Below are 21,558 nucleotides of genomic sequence, written 5' to 3'. Positions count from 1 at the left end.
GCAACAGTCACAATTAAATTCTAATATAATTACAATCAATACCCCACCAAGACCCTTCTGGGATCCAGGCTCTGTAATTACAAGAATACAGCTTCAAAAGCACTATTTCTCTCCGTGTGGTTTGTAGCTCATCTCATACATGCACATTGCTGACTTGGAAATGAAAGCAATGAATACCACAGCGAGTGTATCAGGTAGCAAAGCAAAGCCAAACGGCTGTCGCTGGGGAAAGAGAGACGAGGGAGACCTAATCGAATTGTGCTCTGGTGGATCCATACCTATCAGACGCTAATTCGTTTGAGGAGTCTTTGTTTTCCAGAGGCTCTGATACGCAAGGAAATGCAAATGAGGTAAAATTATCTGTCCAATCTGTGGGAGCAGAATTAAGCGATGGGAGGGGCTCCAGGCCTGAGGCTATGAGATCTGGTGCACTTTGTCCTCAGGGGATGCACACTAAGATGATTTAGAGAAGTGCAGAAAGTCGCGCCAAACCGCAAAGTGTGGTCATGCTGGAAGTTTGTACAATCCGCAGAGCACATTATACGCTGAGTGTCTGCCAAGCCAAAGCGACAGGCGACGCTGGATCGAATATCGAGCATGATTGATGAAAAAAAACGCGAGTCTTATTGCTCTCATAACTACTGCAAACTACTTACAGCACACCTGAATCTATTTAAAATACTATTCGAGATACATGGACTTTAGGGATGGAACACAATGCCAACATCTGTACCGGTATCAATATAGTGCTCCAAGTAGCTGTATTTAGATTTATACTCAAAGTGAGCGTGTCCTAAACTAGAAGTGATTAAAAAAATACATTTAACCCCATTAAACACTGAGAAAAAAAAAAACATGGGGTAGAAATGCCAGCAGTGTCAGTAACATGTCAGCTACCAACCAGATCATGTGCTTCCTCTCAACTGACAACTGACTCCTGGCCCTGAGCTTCTGTGATGTGTAATGGTATCTCCCAACAACACTGCACAAACCTTTCTGTTTTGTGTCTTAGGCACTGCTGCAAGCTTTCTACAAAGAAAATTACAGAGCCTTCTATTTGTACCTGTACAGAACAAGGTGTTTGTTTTTTTCCCCCCAAATAACATATTCTGTAACGTACAGTAAAGCTGAACTCATAACATGGATTGTAAGCTGTGAGAGTCGGGTTCCGTCTCGGAGTATCCGCCCCTCACTGTGTGACCTGTGGCCGTGTTTGACAGAAAGGTATGGAGAGGCTAATGTAGAGTGCTCGGCATGCCGTTTTCCCTCTTCTACCCTGTGTATTTCATATGGTGACACTTCCCCCCCCCGCACCCGAGATCCGACACCACTGCAGGAGGCTAATAAATGAACAGTTACAACAAAAGCAAGTGTGACAAGAGTTTGCTGTGATTTTGCACAAAGTAAAAATAAAAACCTTCCTACTGTATGTTATAGTCTGAGTCAGAATGAGCAAAGACAAGAACAAGAAACACAGAGCGTGACTGTGGAGAGGAAATACGGGGAATGGGTTCTAACTGAAGACTTGAACAGACTGGTTTCTCGTTAGTGAATGAGGACGTACTTTATCAACATTCTTCCACTTGGGGTTTCTCTCTCGCCTCTCTTCTTGGGTGTGTGGTAAATGAGAAAGAGATGTGAGGTTAGCAGCATGGGACCCACAGATCTGCTGCTGTTTGCTTGGCAGTGGTGGTGGTGGTAGGGGTTTGGGCGACACGGAGAGCTGAGGGATGGAGGGATTGCTCTGTGCGCCGGCGCGTGCTGAGCGTGGCTCTCAAAATGAATCACTCCCCCATTCAGAGCTCATTGAAAAGGAACAGAGGAGCAACAGAGAAAACGTGTTGTTCGTTTGTTAATACTACAAGCCAGCGAAAATCTGTCAGCGACGCAGATCTACTGAAACATTCCCAAACTCATATTTTAATCGTGGGAGTTCACGTTAGTGCAACTGAAATGAGACACAAATTTATATTTTTAGATTATAAATTACAATACTTCCTACACATCATTTTTTCGGTCTGAATTTTCAGGACTTCAGATCAAAAGTTAAAGAGAGCAGAAATGTAATTTATTAAGTCACGAATTTGTCTTTCAGGTCTCTGTTTATTTTTTCTGCTCCTGAGATTTTGCTGCTCTGCTGCTTTTCGGTAAAAAAGACAACACAAAGTGTACACGTACTGTAGCACAAAACCACGCTTTTTCAGCACAAAGGATGAGGTCATTTAGAGAAAGGGAAAGGCTTGTCATTGTGTACACTGACATTGAAATTTGTTCCACATACACCAGAGGGCTCTAAAAATTACACACTGCTCATTTAAATTATGATTCACTCGGTGCTGTCTTGCCAATTTGGTAATGTGTTTTCAAACAACACAAGCCACCTGGTGTGCACATCCCCGATGTCGCTTTCCTTTCTTTCCTAACCAACTAAGCAGTAACAAACCTTTTTCTACCGAGGTGTTGATTTCCAACATAGTAACATTTTGCCTAAATACCTTCAAAAATCTTTGAAACCGTTGGCGCCCAGCACGAGCGAATTCATTTAGAGCTCTGATCTGAACCCTACACCAGTGTGAGTATTGTAGCTTGTGGAATGGTGATTATGTTCTTGCTTATTGTAAGCAGATCTGCATGCTTACAAAACAAAAGCGTGACCATTATGGCCACATGGACCAGTGGGGCATTGTGGGTAGTGTGCTAGATGAGTCAGACCCAGCAGAGAGTAAAAGCCTGACTCAAAGTCAACAGACACTTTGAGTTATGAGTAAAATGCTGGTCCGGAACATGAGGGAGCTTTACACTGAACACGAGTGAGCTGAATTATAATAGCCGAGTGATATTTAAAAAAAAAAAAGAGAAAAAAAAGAAGATTAAGAAGGATAATTACTGCCTTCTGTAGACATTAATGGCATTATTGTTCATATATAAGTCATATTAATTGGCCAGAAGACCAATCTTACTTTAAGATCCCAGCAGAGGATAGAAAAATCAAATCAGAAACATGTTTCAGAAAAGGACTTGAGTCTTTTTGAGTCATTTCTCCACACATGTGTGTGTCTGTGCTATATTTGATCATCCTTATTGCCGTGGTGCCAAGACTAGTGACACACTGAAGGATAGAAACAGACCAGACCTTTATATAAACCTAGAATCATCTGAACTACATAATCAAAATGCAACCTACTGTATGTATATCACGAGAGACTATGGGTTAATGCTCCAAATACCTGTTATTGGGATTTATACCTGAAGTGACCTAAACTGGAAAGTCTTTTTACCCAGCATGCTTTGTGAATTCTGGCTCTGTTCCTTAATCTCTACATCAACAATATCACTGTGGGTTTTATCGTGACCAGGCAGTAACTAAGTACGTAAGTAAACTAAATTAAAACGTGGTCTTCTTTGACTAGAAAGTTTCATATCTTCATATCAAACAAAAACCTCCTACATGTACCTGCGTGGCCTTTTTTATTGCATCCAGACCTTTAAAATCCAGACCTTTATTAGTAACCAGGAAATCACAATCTCCTCTTGATATCTGTGTTTTTATCCGTTTAGAAAGTTATCTGTTCAAATATATGCATTCGTATTGGCTTCCGTCCCTATAAGACGACATCACTAACTAGCCAGAGCCATGCAAATATCGCTGCTTATCATCAGTGGGTACTGAGATAAAAATATTCAAGACAATAAGCTTGCAGTTTCTGAGTTGTTGTTCAGCCTGCAGTTGAACAACAGCACTAAGACAAAACAACAGGCTGCGTATAAACTGACAGGGAGATAAGCCATGAGAGTTGAGCTAGATCTTAATTCACCTGGACAGAGAAGAGAGGAGAGCGAGAGAGGAGGGTAATCTCTGTTTTTCATACTCATCCTCTAGACTCATGCTCTTCACAGTCGACTAATTCCATTTTCTTTGGTGAACTAAGTTCACACATCTCTTTCTTTTCCTATATCTTTTATCTTTGCTCTTTCTCCAATTCCATCATGAGCTGTCTCTCACCCACCAACTTTAACCTAGCGCTGCTTCTCGTCGGTACCTTTCTCTCTCTCTTTCTCTCTCTCTCTCTCTCTCGGTGTACACTTTGGCTCTACTTCATTAGCCTCTTGTTTAATGATAAGCTATATGTGTGTGTATGTGTTTGTTTGAAATAATATAAGGTGTGAGGGGTGTGCATGTGCAAGGCCAGAGTGTTCTGTCCTGGAGAAGAGTTTGTTATTTGTTTAAGAGGAGCTGAAGGACAGAAAAAGGACTACCAAGCTGCAGACAACATGGTTCAGGATGGAGAGATGGATATGAGGAGATGCTCTGTGACATTCTCCTCTACCCCCCACCCCCCACCCCCCGACCCACACACACACACACACCCCTCTCTCTCTCATCATCAGCAAGCTTATGCTGTCAGTAAAACAAATGTGCTTGCCTTGTTCCAATTAGTGTGGTGTGTGTTGTGGCTCGGCACTAAAGCATGTTCGCTTAATGAAGGTATTCGAGTGCTGGGCAGCATCCTCTAAATGCCCCGTCACTCTCGGTGCCAGCGCACACACCCTAATGCCATCCGCTGTTATTGGATCGGACAGGACACAATAGCGGGAGAGGAGGCTAGTTAGGCGCCAGGCCGAACGTCACAGGCGTCTCTCTTAATCCCTGCACCGCAAGTGCGCCACAGCCCTATTGCCCCCAGTTATGTCTCCTAATCGCATCCTTCCCAGCATTCCCTAGGACCTCGGCGAACAGTCTACACATGTCAATCAGCTACACCGCTGGCTGGGACGAAGGAGGCTGCCATGTCAATCTTCCCCCCAGCTCTAGGAAGAAGCTGAGAAAACAGAAGGTGTGATTGGCACGCACTCGACGTGGGCGCATCCCCACCAACGTCAAACCTCCGCCAAGCTTCTAGCTATCAACCGTAATAGGCGGGATGAGTTTCAGCCAGCTCCTGAAGCAGCAGGCACAGAGTTGCTTTCTCCCTCTTCTTTCCTCCGCCTCTGGGAGCGCTCAGGTTACTCGCATGCATGCAGGATGGTAAACAACAAAACAGTGTAGTGCAGTCATTCATCAATCACCAAGTCTGACAAACGAGGTCAAATCAGCATGCATCTAACATGAACCATGCAGGAGAAAACTGGTGAAGAACGATGAAATAACAGATTCAATGAAATAAATCATCAGAAGTGATGATGTGGATGCCAGGGGTTGGAAAGAGATGACGGGCTAATTCTGCTTTGCTCGTGCCTGTGATGACCGGCAGAGAGATTACACGGAATTCCGAAAACAGGAAGTGGTGGGGAGCTTCTCTCACCGGTTGGTCACAGGCAGAGCAAAAGAGTTAGCTTCCTCACTATGAGTGTGTGTTAGTTTGTTTCTTAGAACAAAGATGAAACAGATGTAAAATTAGTTGGTCCTTTTTTTCTCTCCATCGCTTGTGAGAAGACAGGCATTTCAGTAACAAATCTTGGGATAAATTTATACAAAAAGAATTCCAAAGAAATTAAGTACATTAAGTAATATTTGGAATGATTTTTCCGGCAATTTACTCCAGAACAATCTCAATGCCAGCTTATGATCTAAACAACTAATCAAAGCAAGTTGTTTAATCTGAAGTTTGCATTCGTAGCTTTCACATACGGAGCATTATCATGTACATGTAGGCTATAAAATGCCTGTCTGTAGAAGGACCGTAGTAGAAGAACTAAATCTAATCATGCAGGGAATAGCGTACAAGTCTTGGTTGGAAAAGAGCAAATGCACTAACATTGTACAAAGGTGTTTACTTACAGGTAATAAGTGTAGGAGTGATAGGTTCTTCTGCCGAGTGAGGTGGTGGTGGGGTATAAGCAGTGGAGGGGGAAGGGGGGATGGAATGAAAGGAAAGAAAAAGTAAAAAATATTAATGCTCGAAAAAGAGATATAAAGATGAACAAAAGCAGACATGGTGGCATACGTGTATGAGAGAAAGAGAGAGAGAGAGAGAGAGAGAGAGAGAGAGAGAGAGAGAGAGAAAGAGAGAGAGAGAGAGAGAGAGAGTGAAAGAGAGAGAGAGAGAGAGAGAGAGAGAGAGAGAGAGAGAGAGAGAGAGAGAGAGAGAGAGAGAGAGTTTTGGCCTCGTGATCGAGAGTTACGGTGATTGCGGATAGGCGTCTCAGACATGCTCGCTGTGACACTACAGATAAAACACACTACAAACTTTCCCTAAATACTTTAGTCAGTGTAAAAGAATTACAGCTGGAACGTTATCACATTTCTAAACGTCTATTTCATGCCAGTTAGGATGATCAACTTGTGCCTCACTGTTTGGAAAATAAGAGGCTATTTACACCCAAAAAAAGGAAGAAAGAAAAAAAAGAAGTAATTACTCTTAATAATACGAAATATGCCTCTGAACAGAAATTTTACTTGCAAACATTTAAAAGAAGACTTTTTTTTTACTGTGAAGTGTGTGTTTAAATGAATATTCCGGAGATTTGTAGTCTAGTCTTTATCCTTGTTTAGTATAGCTGTAGAAGATGAATGGCTATTTTCCTGGAATGGAAATCCCTTGGATTCTGATGTCTGACTGAATTCTAAGGGCAGTTGGTGGGGCAGTTAATAATACCTCATGCTAAATGCTTGCTTTTGTTCACTTATGTGTAGATTCCAGTTTAAATCTCTATGATCAATTATTTTAGGATTTATTTTGTATTACAAAACCTTAAAACATTTCGGGGTGGGCACGGTGGCTTAGTGGTTAGCACGTTCGCCTCACACCTCCAGGGTTGGGAGTTCGATTCCCACCTCCGCCTTGTGTGTGTGGAGTTTGCATGTTCTCCCCGTGCCTCGGGGGTTTCCTCCGGGTACTCCGGTTTCCTCCCCCGGTCCAAAGACATGCATGGTAGGTTGATTGGCATCTCTGGAAAATTGTCCGTAGTGTGTGATTGCGTGAGTGAATGAAACTGTGTGTGTGCCCTGCGATGGATTGGCACTCCGTCCAGGGTGTATCCTGCCTTGATGCCCAATGACGCTTGAGATAGGCACAGGCTCCCCGTGACCCGAGGTAGTTCGGATAAGCGGTAGAAAATGAATAAAACATTTTGAAAGTAATGGGACTGACTTGTTATATTTTTGCTCTAGTGCTGGAAATTTGGATAAAGCTTTAGTAAAGAAAGATTTCTACACAGCGATCTGTATGTAAAATGTAATTACTTTGGCTTTTTACTAGCTTCGTTGGCAAATTAGCAAAACGAGCTAAGTTTACTACCTGGGTACAGTACGCTCACCAAAGGCACCAGAAATCTCTGCTAGTTTATTTTTATTCATTTTTATTCAGATCTTTCTACACAGTGAATGAGAAGTCATATGCTGTACAACATTAGATGTTATACATCATCAATAAGATGAAACCATTGTCATAAATTTTTGTTTCAGGAGAGCGGGTCAGAGGAATCGTTCCATCTGGTCGTCTGGATCTGTCACTTTACTCCATGTTATCTAATGCGCAGAATTAAGAAGGTTTTTAGTATCAATTCTCACTTATTATTATATCTTCCTGAGAGTTAGAACCAGCTCTATAAACTCAACAACTGCCTTTAGACTTCCTTTAGAAGAGAATTATATTTCAGTGCAGCTAAATGTGCAAATATCCTTTTCTATGGTAATCATACATATGCAGCAGTACATTTTCTGTAGATTAGGTGGCTGGAAATCCTTTAAAGCTCTTTTCTGTGCAGGGATTCATCAAATAAAGCTCAGGCCATTCAATTGCACGAAAATAAAGTGGTCTAAAAGCGGTTGAACATGCCAGGGCTAGCGTGGCTCTGATATAGCTCTCCTCCTCGTCCTTTTTCGATGACAGAGGCCAGTGTGATGAACAGGTAGACGAGAGAAGATCTCGTGTTTCAGCATTCAGAACAGCACTGAGTCTCGTGGGCATGATTCTAAATGGTAATATCAATTGAACTGCGATGTCTAGATTTAACATGAGGATTAGCATGTCCTACCACACTTCCATTTCTAATCTAATCCAGTTAATTAAACCGACAGATTCAAACGCGCCCGTTCATTTGATTAAGCTATATTGAGCAGAATTCAATTAAAAGGATTGTGCATAGTGAGCATAACCTTCGCCGTGGCTCCGGCATCGCCAGGAGAGGTGTTGCTCCTGCTGGAGGGAAATTTGTGTAGTCACAAATATGACTAATAAACTGTCTGTGTACATGAAGCTACCCTTGTATGGGGGATCAGAGTGTAGGAGGGCAGCGGGGGTTGTTGTAATGAGGAGTTGGTATTAACTCTGCCACTCCTTTTAATTCAGCACTTCCTCTGTGCCTTTACTGAACGCTAGCTGAGAGAGACCTGCTAATCTAAAACAAATACAAAGAACATTGTGTGTGTATGTGTGTGTGTGAGATAGGAGATGAATATTTTCTCAGGCTGACCCTAGAGACCTCTAGGTTCTGAAACAGTGTTTTTTGGCACTAATGTACAGTAAACTAGCTTGCAGCTAATCAATCACTCCTCAGCTCCATAGCTTTTATTACCATTTCTATCTCCATTTTACCTCAGTTTCTCTTGTGCATCTCTCTCTCTCTCTCTCTCTCTCTCTCTCTCTCTCTGTCATTTAAAAATAAAATAAAAAAAATCGCCTCTCCATCTAGCTGTTCTAAACTCATTTTAAAATAACTTAAAGATGTCTGATTAATTATTCAGCCTCACACTGACAATCCAGTGGCCCGTGGGTCACAAATGAAACTGGTGTGGAAATCTATTATTAATAGCTGCATTGGAAATCCCTCCTGCTTGTGTTGAAAATACAGGGCAGTTCATAAAGTGCGTCTCAATGTGATTATGATAAACCGGGTTATAAATGCCACAGTAATGTGAGAAGAGGTTACCGCTGACTTTTGAATGAATTTTGAGCAGGCTTCTCTGAATATCTGCTGCAAACTAATTCCTCCATCTTCCATGTAGCTAGCTCACAAAAGTGTTCCACACACACAGCATAACAAGGAGTAGGAGATATGAAAAAAATATAATATTTTGATAGATGAAGATATTTTGATTATGTTTTAATCAATAGTTTCAGCACAATTCTTTGGCTAACTGACACTGACACCTGATTATACGCGTAATCGCTGGAAAAGGACACGTAATATGCTCAAAACACAAAGAAATACAGCTACAAACAGAAGTTTGGAAGAAAATTTTTCACGTCATCTGATTCAGGCCATGTTCATTAACAAACACTGTATTTACAGCACACACTCATCCGCCTGGACAGAGCTGCATTAGAATCTATTGGGCTACAAGTTTGTTTGTATTTTAGGTAAAAGCAAAAATAATGGCACACGCCAGATTAAAAAACTTAATGACTTTTGAGGTTGAGGGGGTGTCAGAGGCAGGATTCAGAGCATGCTGACGGGGCATTTTTTCAGTCATTCCAGGGTGCACAAAAGCACATCAGTAGGATTCACATTTAATTAAATAATAATAATAAAAGAACCACCTCTGGATTAGATCACGCCTACTTCAAGGTTAAGCCTTTTGTTATTTAGAGATATATGTCATATCACCCAACCCTAGTTCACCGAGTGTTTAACTGCATATGGGCATAAACATGATGTTATTATTAGCACAGAATTATTTTATATATGAAGTGTATGTCTTAATGCTTACCGTTTCTTCATGAGAAGCACCACACCGAGGAAGATGATGACGAAGAGCAGGATGCCGGCGATGACGCCAGCGATCTTTACCGTGTGGTCGGTCTGTTTCTCCGGCTCCACCGCGTTCGGTTTGTGCGTTGCTGACCCTGAAAAAAACGACACAGGTCGCTTATTAGGAATTCGGAGGAATTAAATACGACCAATTAAAGACTTGTGCTAATGGCTTGAACATTAATTGGCAATAAAATCTCTTAGTGCTGAGATATTTCTGGCAGTGACAGCAGCACAGAGACGTCTGCAAACTGGTGCACGACTGTCAAATTAGCAGAAGAGAAACAGTGTGGAATGAATGTTTGAATATTTAAAGGCCTGCCAACGTAAAATATAATTAAAAGAATACTCCGGCATTTCGTTTCTCAAACAAGTCTCTATCCAACGCATCTATCTATACGGCGTGTAGAGTTTCCATAGGCAAAAGATTTCAACTCCTTGCTCTGTGCTGGAAAGCCTGCTTAGTCAAAACTTCATTATAACTCAAGTCTAAAGGTAGGAGTTGGAGCAGTCAACAGTTTATACAAAGTGCTTTCATGGATTTTTCATACAAATGTATTTGTAAGTTAAACTTTAAAGCTCTACAAGTCATTCGTTCCGAGATTGAAGTACTTTTTAGATGGAAATTTGGGGTTGATTATTCATTTCAAGGTTTGGACTGATGAAAAGAGCATAAGAAGAGCTTTAGTAAGACTTTTATCCACTCGGGTATGTCTTCTTTTTCATCAAGAGCTTTGTATGTAAAGTGGACCGTTTGTTTTTTGCTTTTAAAAAGCACTAGCAGCATGGATTTGAATTCTGTTCAACTATTAGAAATACTAATATAGGTGCTAATATAAATACACTAATAGCCTCATTTATAATCTGAACGATCCGGACCAATCCTGTAAATGTATCACACACCGCTGCTTTTTAATATGAATATGAGAAATATTAATAATATATTGTATTCGACTACATATTTGCATTACATGTTGGTGAGATATGGGAAAAATGCAGCGTACACAATTCACACTATATAGTCTACTTAGTTTTATTGATAAAGTTTAACAACTGCTTTGTGGCAATTTTACATGCACTACTGCTAGGTGCTGGAAAAATGCTGGAGAATTCCGTTAACTTGTTATACAAAACACAGGAAGTCCACTGAGCTGTGTGCACTGTTCATTTCTAAAAGCCATTAGGACTGCTAGGTTGATAAAGCTGAAGCTATGTGATAACCACGGCGAGGCAATATGTGATCGGTTCAGCATTGGCTCTTCTCTTCTATAGATAAGACTGTGTGTATGTGTATGTGTGTGTGTGTGCACTATAATATGAAGCCATGTCAATTCTGCCACCTGTGAACTGTTTTTTTTCTGTGGCAGTGAGTTTAGGATGAAAAATTTGAGAAATTGTCAGAAATGTTTGTCTCAACTGTGTGTGTGTGTGTGTGTGTGTGTGTGTGTTGTCTTTTTATACATACCCTTAACCATTTGTGCAGAGATTTAATATTACATCCAGGCACATTGTTAGGGAATGGCTGTGTGATTGTGTTTTTATATCAGTGTTGTTTTTATGCTGACATGAACACTGTGTGTGTGTGTGTGTGTGTGTGTGTGTGTGTGTGTGTGTGTGTGTGTGTGTGTGTGTGTGTTTGTGCACCATTATCACAAAAATATAGTGTAGTGGGATGTTAGAACTATGCATGCTTGTTTATTCACACTGGTCTGACTGCAGAAACAGAAGTGGATGTTGCATCCAGGCCAAAGTTCACTGAGCGCACAAACATGAGTATGTACACACACACGCACACACACACACACACACAGTGCTGTCTTTCTTTTTGATAGGGTGTGATGGTGGGAGTAATGGAAGTGGATGGGTGGAGACAGTCTTGGCAGGGTGAGTGTCTGACCTGTTAGTTGGTTGTCGCCTGCAGCTGGAGCAATGCGGATATAGGGAGTAGTGAGCTGCGTCACTAAAATAGCGGCTGACAGAGTGAGATCCACAAAGGCATGCAGTGAGAGAGAGAGAGAGAGAGAGAGAGAGAGAGAGAGAGAGAGAGAGAGAGAGAGAGAGAGAGAGAGAGAGAGAGAGAGAGAGAGAGAGAGAGAGAGAGAAATGAGTACAAAGCACAAACAGATAAAAGAAAGTAAAGGTGGACAGAGAAAGAGGAAAAAACAAACAAAGTGTTTAAGCAGAAAAATTCCACATATTTTTTTAAGTACATTATATTATAATTAACAACTATACAAAATTACTTGAATAGCCATGTTTTGCTGCATCACAAAATATTTGCATCACAAAAACCTCATTTGCATCACATGCAAATGAGGTTACAATTAACATTTGAAAATGTAAAAAATAAATAAATAAATAAAAAATATGAAATATGAAATGATTCTGGATGAAGAGCCATTTTGAGATTTTACAATTCAGGTAGCAAAATCTGAAAATAATAAAATTTAGATTTTCGGCTTAAATTTTAGGAATTATGGAAATTCTTACCAATCTGCTGGTCAGATGACCTTAGAATTAGTGCCTGATACTATGGAAAATGTAAGTTAATAAAAAAGCCCTTTTGCCTGTAGCTTTGTTAAACCAAATTATAAAATATATACATACAGTAGCTATGTGTAAGATATGTTTTTTGTTTTGTTTGTTTACATTAGAAAGGTGTTGGGGGTGTTTCAAAATTGCCAATTCATAGAATCTGTTTAAAATATTTTGTAAAGTATAGTTTAAAAAAATATGGTCTTTAAATCAAGTGTTGATGTGACGTTAATCAACCATTTAATATTAGTGCACGCAGTAAGAGGGCATTATGCTAGTAAAACACATCAAACTATGACAGCATGCTAGCTTAATACAGAACCTTACCTTTGGTGGCAACTCGCACGCAGTCTATTTTGGTCTCCTGTAGAAGAACACAAGTGTGTGATTGGAGGTAGTAATTTGGCTTCAGTGCACAGCAAAGCAATATGTATCATGGATATCATGCTAGCTGATGGAAGACAGCGTACCAGAAATACTAGCCTAAAAAAATTCTTTACAAAATAAATGCACTTATTTAGTTATGAAAAAAAAAAATGTTTTGTGTTAGATTTAGTTGTTAAAAAATAGTACATTTCATTTCTTTTTACCAGCTCCAGCTAAAAGGAAGGGCATTAGGAGTGTGGGATTTGATTAATTATCAGTCTTGAATAAACAGACGCGAGGCTGTCTGGCTAAGTGCCCATCAGCATTCATCAGTAGCACTAAAACACTGGTCTTCAGTCAATTAGGAAGCGAGCTGCGGCTCTCCCACTGCACAGAAACATAGAGCAGCCTTTTAAAGAAAGCAAGCAGTGTCACTGCTGTCAATCTAAACAGTCTAAATGCTCTTCTTTAAGAGCATGGGTGGAGAGAAGGTGAGAGAGAGTGAAGGAGGAGAGGCAGAGAGAAAAAGGAAAGAGACAGGCAGAGATTGAGACATGGAGCCGGAGAGAAAAGAGAAACTCAGAAACGCATTAAGCAGCACTGTGTTAATGTGTCCGATGGAAGCGGGTGCACTCTGCGCACTGTAGCTGTGTCACTCACATGCTCTCCATGAGAAACTTTAGCTATCATGGATGAAGTGCTTTCAACCCTAGTTTTCCCTCCTATTGATAGAAGCCTCCTCTGATTGGGTGTGAGCTTTTTGAACCTCTCACCTGACAATGTGTCTGAGGCACTAAAAATGGCCTGGTGTAATTCTGTGGTCCAGGGGAAGCGCGTTAAGTGTCTGTACTTATTACTAACATCACCACACTCAGCTCTACCAAGGGGCAAAGTGGAAAGATGCTTTATAAAGCATACAAAAGTCTTCCATCAGTGTTTTGAGTGTGTGTGTGTGTGTGTGTGTGTCTGGCTGTGAATTCAGTTTCTACTAAAGCCAATTCTGAAATCACTGCCTCAATAACATCCATTAGGAGTGAAAACATCCACTCGCACCAGTCCGCTGGCACTCACCTAAATAGAAGTAGTGAGCAGGAGAGTAACATGCTGTACTCATTCCTGGCTCCCTAGCAGCAATGCTAACTGGGAAAGGAAGGGGGTGGTGGGTGGGACACTTTGATTGTTGGAGCACAGTGAAAGCAACAAATGATGCATCTGCAGTAAATCCTTCAACACAGTCAGTGTCAGGGTGGTATAATAATGAGTCGGATTACATTTTGAGAACCAGAAGCAAATAACTTATCAGAAAATATGTCCGTAATTATCATTTATGATAATCATATTTTCTGATAAGTTGTTTGATTCCCTCAAAAGTTTCATCAATATCGCCAGCTCCCGCCGAGCTTTACCAAACCCACCCTGTTATTAATCAGGGTGGGTTTGGTAAAGCTCGGCGGGAGCTGGCGATATTGATGAAACTTTTGAGGGAATCAAACAGACTGGAAAAGTTTCTGGAATTGGGTGGGTTTTGTGTTAGGTGTTTGGTGAAACGTTCTGCAGGAGTGAGGAGGTTGGTCAAACGTTCTGCAGGAGTGAGGGGGTTGGTCAAACGTTCTGCAGGAGTGAGGGGGTTGGTCAAACGTTCTGCAGGAGTGAGGGGGTTGGTCAAACGTTCTGCAGGAGTGAGGAGGTTGGTCAAACGTTCTGCAGGAGTGAGGAGGTTGGTCAAACGTTCTGCAGGAGTGAGGAGGTTGGTCAAACGTTCTGCAGGAGTGAGGGGGTTGGTCAAACGTTCTGCAGGAGTGAGGAGGTTGGTCAAACGTTCTGCAGGAGTGAGGGGGTTGGTCAAACGTTCTGCAGGAGTGAGGGGGTTGGTCAAACGTTCTGCAGGAGTGAGGGGGTTGGTCAAACGTTCTGCAGGAGTGAGGGGGTTGGTCAAACGTTCTGCAGGAGTGAGGGGGTTGGTCAAACGTTCTGCAGGAGTGAGGGGGTTGGTCAAACGTTCTGCAGGAGTGAGGGGGTTGGTCAAACGTTCTGCAGGAGTGAGGGGGTTGGTCAAACGTTCTGCAGGAGTGAGGGGGTTGGTCAAACGTTCTGCAGGAGTGAGGGGGTTGGTCAAACGTTCTGCAGGAGTGAGGGGGTTGGTCAAACGTTCTGCAGGAGTGAGGGGGTTGGTCAAACGTTCTGCAGGAGTGAGGGGGTTGGTCAAACGTTCTGCAGGAGTGAGGGGGTTGGCCAAAAGGGCAGGATTGAAGAAATGGGCAGGATTGAACAAAAATTTATCTGCAGGAGGAAGTGGGATTGATCAATGATGTATGCGGGATTGGACAAACCCTTTATGGCCCAAGTTTCTTAACTGCAAGGGTTTCATCAACAGAATTTTGGTCAAGGCTAGGAGTCTTAATAAGTGGTACATAAATGCTTCTGCAGAAGTTGGCAGTATTGGAAAAATTGTATAAGAGAATAGACAATATTGATCAAAACTGTCTGTGGGAGTGGGTGGGATTGATCAAGTGAGTTTGCAGAATTGAACAAGAATTTCATAACTGCATAATTTTCATTCTGTAGTTTAACAGGATTGGTACTGGCTTTGCTTAGGTTTGGTTTCAGTTCTGCAAAGCCAAGAATAAAAATTGGGGTTGTATTGGTTCACATGATGTCACAACTTGGGTTATGTTAATCCACCATTTTAACACTCACCCCATTAGCTGTGCTGACAGCCTGGTAGTAGACACTATAGCTCTTATGGGGAAGCAGTGGTGCATTCCAGAAGCCGCTGTAGGTTCTGTTGTCTCCCACAGTGAACGGTAGAGGTGATGGGATGCCCCCAGATGGGAACTCTGCTGTGAAGTAGTACTTCGAGTTGAGCGATGTTGCATTCTGGTAGTGGACGGGGATGGGGTAACAGCGCAGGATCTCTGCCTCACCGCCACGTGTTCGTCTGGGTCTCTCTTCCTCCACCACCACCTGATACACACTGTGAAACAGACAGTCAGACAGAGAAAGAAAGAAAGAAAGAAAGAAAGAAAGAAAGAAAGAAAGAAAGAAATTTGATACACTGCATCACTATTTTACAAACACAAAACAAATCCTGTAAAGCATGCTGTGCTCACAATAAAAACTAATAAATTAATACATATACAACAAGAAAAGATATGTTGAAATGCTGTCTTTCTTTGCAGGCATGAAACCAATTTCAGTCTCAGGTTCCATTTTCCTTCAAGTGAACAAAATCCTACATGGTCTACTGTATAGATGGATCTACAATCAGACACAGTGCCCTAGTCCTATCTACAGCCCAATCTCTACACTTTTCTTTCATCTTCCGCTCTGTGGACTCTAAGACACCTCAAGTGTCTTCCTTCACATGGGCTTTCTTTAACACGGTGTACTGAATCATGTCCAATATTCTAAAGTACTGCAGCAACAGAGGAGCAGAATTTCTCTGCGCAAAAGCAAAAGTAAATATCCCTAGGTGCTGCTTCACCTTTAAACATGTAAATAATTAAAGAGCAAACATAACCAGTGCTGTTTTATAATTAGATCTAAAACTGTACTGTATATTTCTACCACAGTAGGCACTTTTACACTTTTATCATTTATCGGCCCCTCGCATTCGTGTTCATAAATTTGGAGTAACTACCGAGCCTTATGACACTAACAATTTCCCAATAGCATTGTGTGTTGAACGAAATGACAGGATGCCGTTAATACTTAATATTATTAATACTTAAAGTAATATTTACACTATTTTTGTTTTTGCGAGTAAGCCTGAACCAATGAATAACTAAATATCATAAATAAGTAATACAATAGATGCACAAATGCAACAGTAAGACAAAGGCCTTAATACATACATTTGTAAGGATCAACTTGGAAAAAATATAGAATTTATGCTCAACTTGCCCATATTTTTAGTCAAGAAAACATAATATTATGTAATATTTAATTAAAGGTGGCTACTGAAAAGCTTGTGAAATGTAAGGAATGGTATAGAATTCATTATAATAAGAAACAGGAACATGTTGCTGAATATACTACAGCTCCATTACATGCTCATGTAGTGGGCTAATTACCAGACGGCTCGATTCTTCTTCTTAGATGCAGAAGATTTGCATAATATGTGATGCCATTTTGCGTGCCTGTGGCATTGGAGGGTAAAAAAAAGATCACAGTGTTTTTCCGACTTGTTTTTCCGAAATGTCATTTTTGTTTTCATCTGATAAACTCCATTTCAAATTACTTGTGCTCTTAGTTTATGTGAGCCAGTCATGCAATGGTTAGCAGCTAGCAGGATGAATGTTGACTGATGCTAATCTGACCTTTGGGTTGGCTAATCTGTAATAAGTCTTGGTTTGTTTGGGCTTGCTAGCAAAAGGTTATCTGTGACTATAAAGAGCAAGGTATATAAATATACTGCAGTTAATGAAATTACCAAATTCCACATTTCTGTGTGGCTGAAGCTGACTGCTGCCCTTTTCCTTGGTTTTCTCATTAAATAAAAATCAGCTGAACAGCCCCCTTTATTTAGCCTGAAGCATCTCTATATTACAGTATGGTCCGACCCTTACAGCTCCACATACTGCACCGTAGGGTGCCTCTAATAAATAACTGTGACACAACAAGCCTTTATGCATTCATGAAGATTGAAACTTCTGGCTAACTCTATCATTATGCATCCTGCAGCTTTGAGTCTCTTTTATATGTTGGCATCAGTCACTGAGGCCTCCTGTGGCTAAGTGCCGGGTCCTCCTGTTTAGAAAAGAAATATGATCCGCTGAAATATTTATTCCAGTGAGGCTCTGCTTCTGAAACACTGAAGTTAATTAGCACCTGGCCTTATAGAGAGGTGAGAGGTTAGAGACAATGGGGCAAATTATTGCAGGCCTATCTTGATTATAAATAAATGAGAAAGAGAGAGGGGCTGGGAGAGAGAGTGACAGAGCAAGCAAGCAGAAGAAGCAAACATAATGAGATGATAGCAATCATTACAAATCATGTAACTGATCACCATCTCAGAGTTTTATCCAATATATTGATATTTCATGAACTGAACTTTTTTCCACTGGCTTCTGCTCACGGCTCATAAATCATAATTGAATAACCGACTGCGGGTCAATATCGCCAAATGCATTCTGAAAGATTTAATCCTTTTGTTTAATAAACTTCTAACTAAGTGAACCTGCTCCGTCCCATTTAGATTTGGCACAAAATGTCTTACTTGTTTGTGGGAAAGAAAGGGTGCATGAAAACAGTTGCACACGAGAGCAGTTCAGTACAGCGAGCACTGAGCACTGAGACAGACACGATTCTACACTTTGCTGACGAGTCAAGGTGCAATTCACTCTCACTCACTCACTCATTTTATCCAAACTACCTCGGGTCACGGGGAGCCTGTGCCTATCTCAGGCGTCATCGGGTATCAAGGCAGGATACACCCTGGACGGAGTGCCAACCCATCTCAGGGCACACACACACTCTCATTCATTCACGCAATCACACACCATGGACAATTTTCCAGAGATGCCAATCAACCTACCATGCATGTCTTTGGACCGGGGGAGGAAACCGGAGTACCCGGAGGAAACCCCCGAGGCACGGGGAGAACATGCAAACTCCACACACACAAGGCGGAGGCGGGAATCGAACCCCCAACCCTGGAGGCTTGAGGCGAATGTGCTAACCACTAAGCCACCGTGCCCCCCCCGGTGCAATTCATAGTGCTTACTTTTAATCAACATGCTCACTGAGTACTCGTGTCTCACTCTCTAGTAAAGAACTCCATACACCTTATACAGAATACATAAGTGTAACAAGCTAAGTGCTAGAGGTACCAACATAATCAGAGATAAACAAAATGTACCACAATGCCTCTGATGCTTTAATAGTATGTTAGGTTACACAAAAAAAGTAAGAATTTTATATGAAACCTGCTCTCAAAGAACATGGTATAGCAAGACATCCAGGTTAGATTAAAGCAATAAGTTCTTGCATTGATCGAAGCATAAATTCAAGCAGTGGCAGGATATGTATGATGAGAGCCAGGAACTCACGATCAGACAAAGAACTCAGAGCCTTTCTCATTATAGATGTCGAAGAGATTTGCATATTTCCTAATCAAAGCATATTGTCAGGTGGAATCCTGGCTGGTGTGAACAGTCTACTTGATGAAAGCAAGCTCAGTTATCAATAAATTCGAAACCGAGCACCGTTGCTCTGCCTTCTGTTACTGTGTAAACCAATCTTTATTGATATTAAATGTGCTTAATATTTTCCATCAATTCTAAAAAAAAAAACGTAATTTAAAAGGTCTCATATGATATCTGTGCATATGATTTAGTAGTAGCTTTGTGTGTGTGTCTGTCGGTCTGTTTGTTTGTGTGTGTGTTGTCATGCATGATAGGTGGGGTATGCAAAGCCCCCCCTGCCCGAAGCCCTCAGGCAAAATGGAGATTGCCAACAGCTATGAAGTTCCATGGAAGCAAGATGGACACCACATGCTCTGTTTGCTCCTGATGTCAGCTTTTTCTTGTTTATGTTGAGGTTAAGTGAATATCGAAAATATTTCATCAACACCATCTCACACATATGGTCACTAAAGTACAAGGAAAAATGACTGATAATAATAATAAAAAAACCCATAATTTTTCCTATTATTTCCTTTTTTTATTTCAAATATCCAGGTTGAATAAGAATAATCCACTGACATTTGAAGAAATAAGATGATATTTCATTAAATTTCAGCTAAATCCATTGCAGGCAGTAGAAGAACAGAAGAGTTCTATTTATTTCTATAATCTTTTGGAGAATTTATGAAATTAATTATAAAGTACAGCTGAACAATAAGTAGGGATTAAAACATGAGAGAAGCATGCTGTTATAGGAAGATAATCAGTGACAGGGTTGTGTGACGCGGTCCGACTCCAAGCACAATTGATCTCAGCACCCCTGAAGATGATTATTTTATAGTAACAGCACATCATGGTGTGTTTTAATCCTCTTACACTACAGCAATCCAATTTATTGTTTATTAAAGAACAACACGTTATACTATTCACCTATTTATAGTTATAGTGCACCTGAATGCCAAGTTAGTTCCTGTTAGCACTTTTGTTATATCTGTAAAATAGTGGTTCATTCTCCAGTTAATATCACACACACATACACACACACACACACACACACACGCACACACACAGCTTGTCATGTTACATAGAAACTGTCCCATGTTCCTGTGCTACAGCTTTAACTCTAATGGAGTTACATTGGAGACTCCTTCCAAAAGCATTAAAGAAATATCTCCACATCAATATTTTGCACATTTTAAATACATTTATCTGGAAATTCTGACATACCAAATTGCCTTGCATCCAGCATCCAGACCAATCAAGTTCAATAACTGCTCAATAAACCCAATAAGCAGGCAAACAGACTGTCATACGTTTCAAGAAAACAAACGTCCTAATGCCTAATGATTATGTGCTTGTTTGCTTGAGCAGCTCTGACACATGCCTCAGACCCATCGCTGTAGACAAACTGACATCATCCAATCATTCAGCCATTTGCCTAATTCGGCATGACATGAACTCACCCAAAAGAAGAAAAAAATCCAGAAATAAACAGTGACAAACGCAAAGGCCGTCTGAGGCATGAGGTGTTCCGGAGCATTACATGTTAAATTGGCAGCAGCACTGTGTGTGTGGTTTGATGACTATAAAACATGCCCTGAAATGATCGCTGTTCCTTACATGCAGGCCTTTAGGCACTAAATATGATCATAAACATGCAGCAGATGCTCTAGTGCACTCATGTATAATCTACATGGCTAGAAAAATATGTGCAGACAATTGGGTTTGACGTGCCGTCCCGGCTGATGACATCAGCTAATCCTCAGAGGAAGTGAAGAGCGCTTCTGTGGTTCTTCCTGTGGTGGCCGAGGGCCAAGCGACACCGGGGAAGAAGAAATACGCTCTCACACTCTCTAACCTGTCGCTCCCTTGCTCGAGCTTGACATGATGCCTCCCTGCGGCCCTATGACTAATTGATTAAAACCTCTGACTGTGGAGAGAGCTGACACACCGCCCCAGCATCAGGGGAAAGAGCGAGAGAAAGGAACGAGCCACAAAAGCACCTGCTTATAACTCTGGACTTCAGGTGCGAGTAAAATATCTCATTTGAATTTTTTTTTCTTTTTCTTTTTTTTTTTTTTACAAAAGGTAAAAAGATAAAATAAGATCTCATAGGGATGGAGAAGATGATTGTTTCTGAGATACTGAGGAGAAAAACCTGCTCTGATGTGCAAGATGTAAGAATCGTACTTTTTCATAGACGTAACCATACAGGGAATTCTAAGACGTCAAAATATTAAATATTTCAGCTGATAAATAATCACCTAGAATTAGAAGATGCCTACGGGTGCCCATCATCAGTTCCCCTAGTGCAGGGGTTATCAAGAGTTATAACGTATAACTCTTTAACCAGTAATACACATTTTTATTCTTTCTAGACTATCATTCACTCACTCACTCACTCATCTTCTACCGCTTATCCGAAGTACCTCGGGTCACGGGGAGCCTGTGCCTATCTCAGGCGTCATCGGGCATCAAGGCAGGATACACCCTGGATGGAGTGCCAACCCATCGCAGGGCACACACACTCTCATTCGCTCACACAATCACACACTACGGACAATTTTCCAGAGATGCCAATCGACCTACCATGCATGTCTTTGGACCGGGGGAAGAAACCGGAGTACCCGGAGGAAACCCCCGAGGCACGGGGAGAACATGCAAACTCCACACACACAAGGTGGAGGCGGGAATCGAACCCCCAACCCTGGAGGTGTGAGGCGAACGTGCTAACCACTAAGCCATGGTGCCCCCCTTCTTTCTAGACTACAAATAATATTTTGCACTATTTATTGGAGCCAATGAATTCCTCACTTTTGTTCCTCTCTGGCTCCAATAA

The 21,558-nt window shown here is 41.3% G+C and overlaps 1 protein-coding gene across 4 annotated transcripts in view; it reads right to left on the bottom strand.

The window, feature by feature from the left end:
* Nucleotides 1-21,558, bottom strand: part of LOC132845834 (receptor-type tyrosine-protein phosphatase mu-like) — a 192,439-nt gene that overhangs the window by 41,299 nt on the left and 129,582 nt on the right. For 2 of the 4 annotated variants that reach the window (XM_060870152.1, XM_060870161.1), the window contains exons 12-16: nucleotides 15,292-15,568; nucleotides 12,556-12,592; nucleotides 11,591-11,665; nucleotides 9,653-9,788; nucleotides 5,780-5,809 (exon numbers count right to left, since the gene is read on the bottom strand). In XM_060870152.1, coding sequence (XP_060726135.1) covers nucleotides 5,780-5,809; nucleotides 9,653-9,788; nucleotides 11,591-11,665; nucleotides 12,556-12,592; nucleotides 15,292-15,568 — 555 coding nt within the window. The remainder of the gene's footprint in view (nucleotides 1-5,779; nucleotides 5,810-9,652; nucleotides 9,789-11,590; nucleotides 11,666-12,555; nucleotides 12,593-15,291; nucleotides 15,569-21,558) is intronic. The other 2 variants (XM_060870171.1, XM_060870179.1) reach the window with 1 other exon arrangement.

The sequence above is a fragment of the Tachysurus vachellii genome, chromosome 1 (assembly GCF_030014155.1).
Source record: "Tachysurus vachellii isolate PV-2020 chromosome 1, HZAU_Pvac_v1, whole genome shotgun sequence".
NCBI classification, from domain to species: Eukaryota; Metazoa; Chordata; class Actinopteri; order Siluriformes; family Bagridae; genus Tachysurus; species Tachysurus vachellii.
Note: the sequence above shows the minus strand (reverse complement) of the source record. Positions and strands in the feature narration are given on the sequence as shown.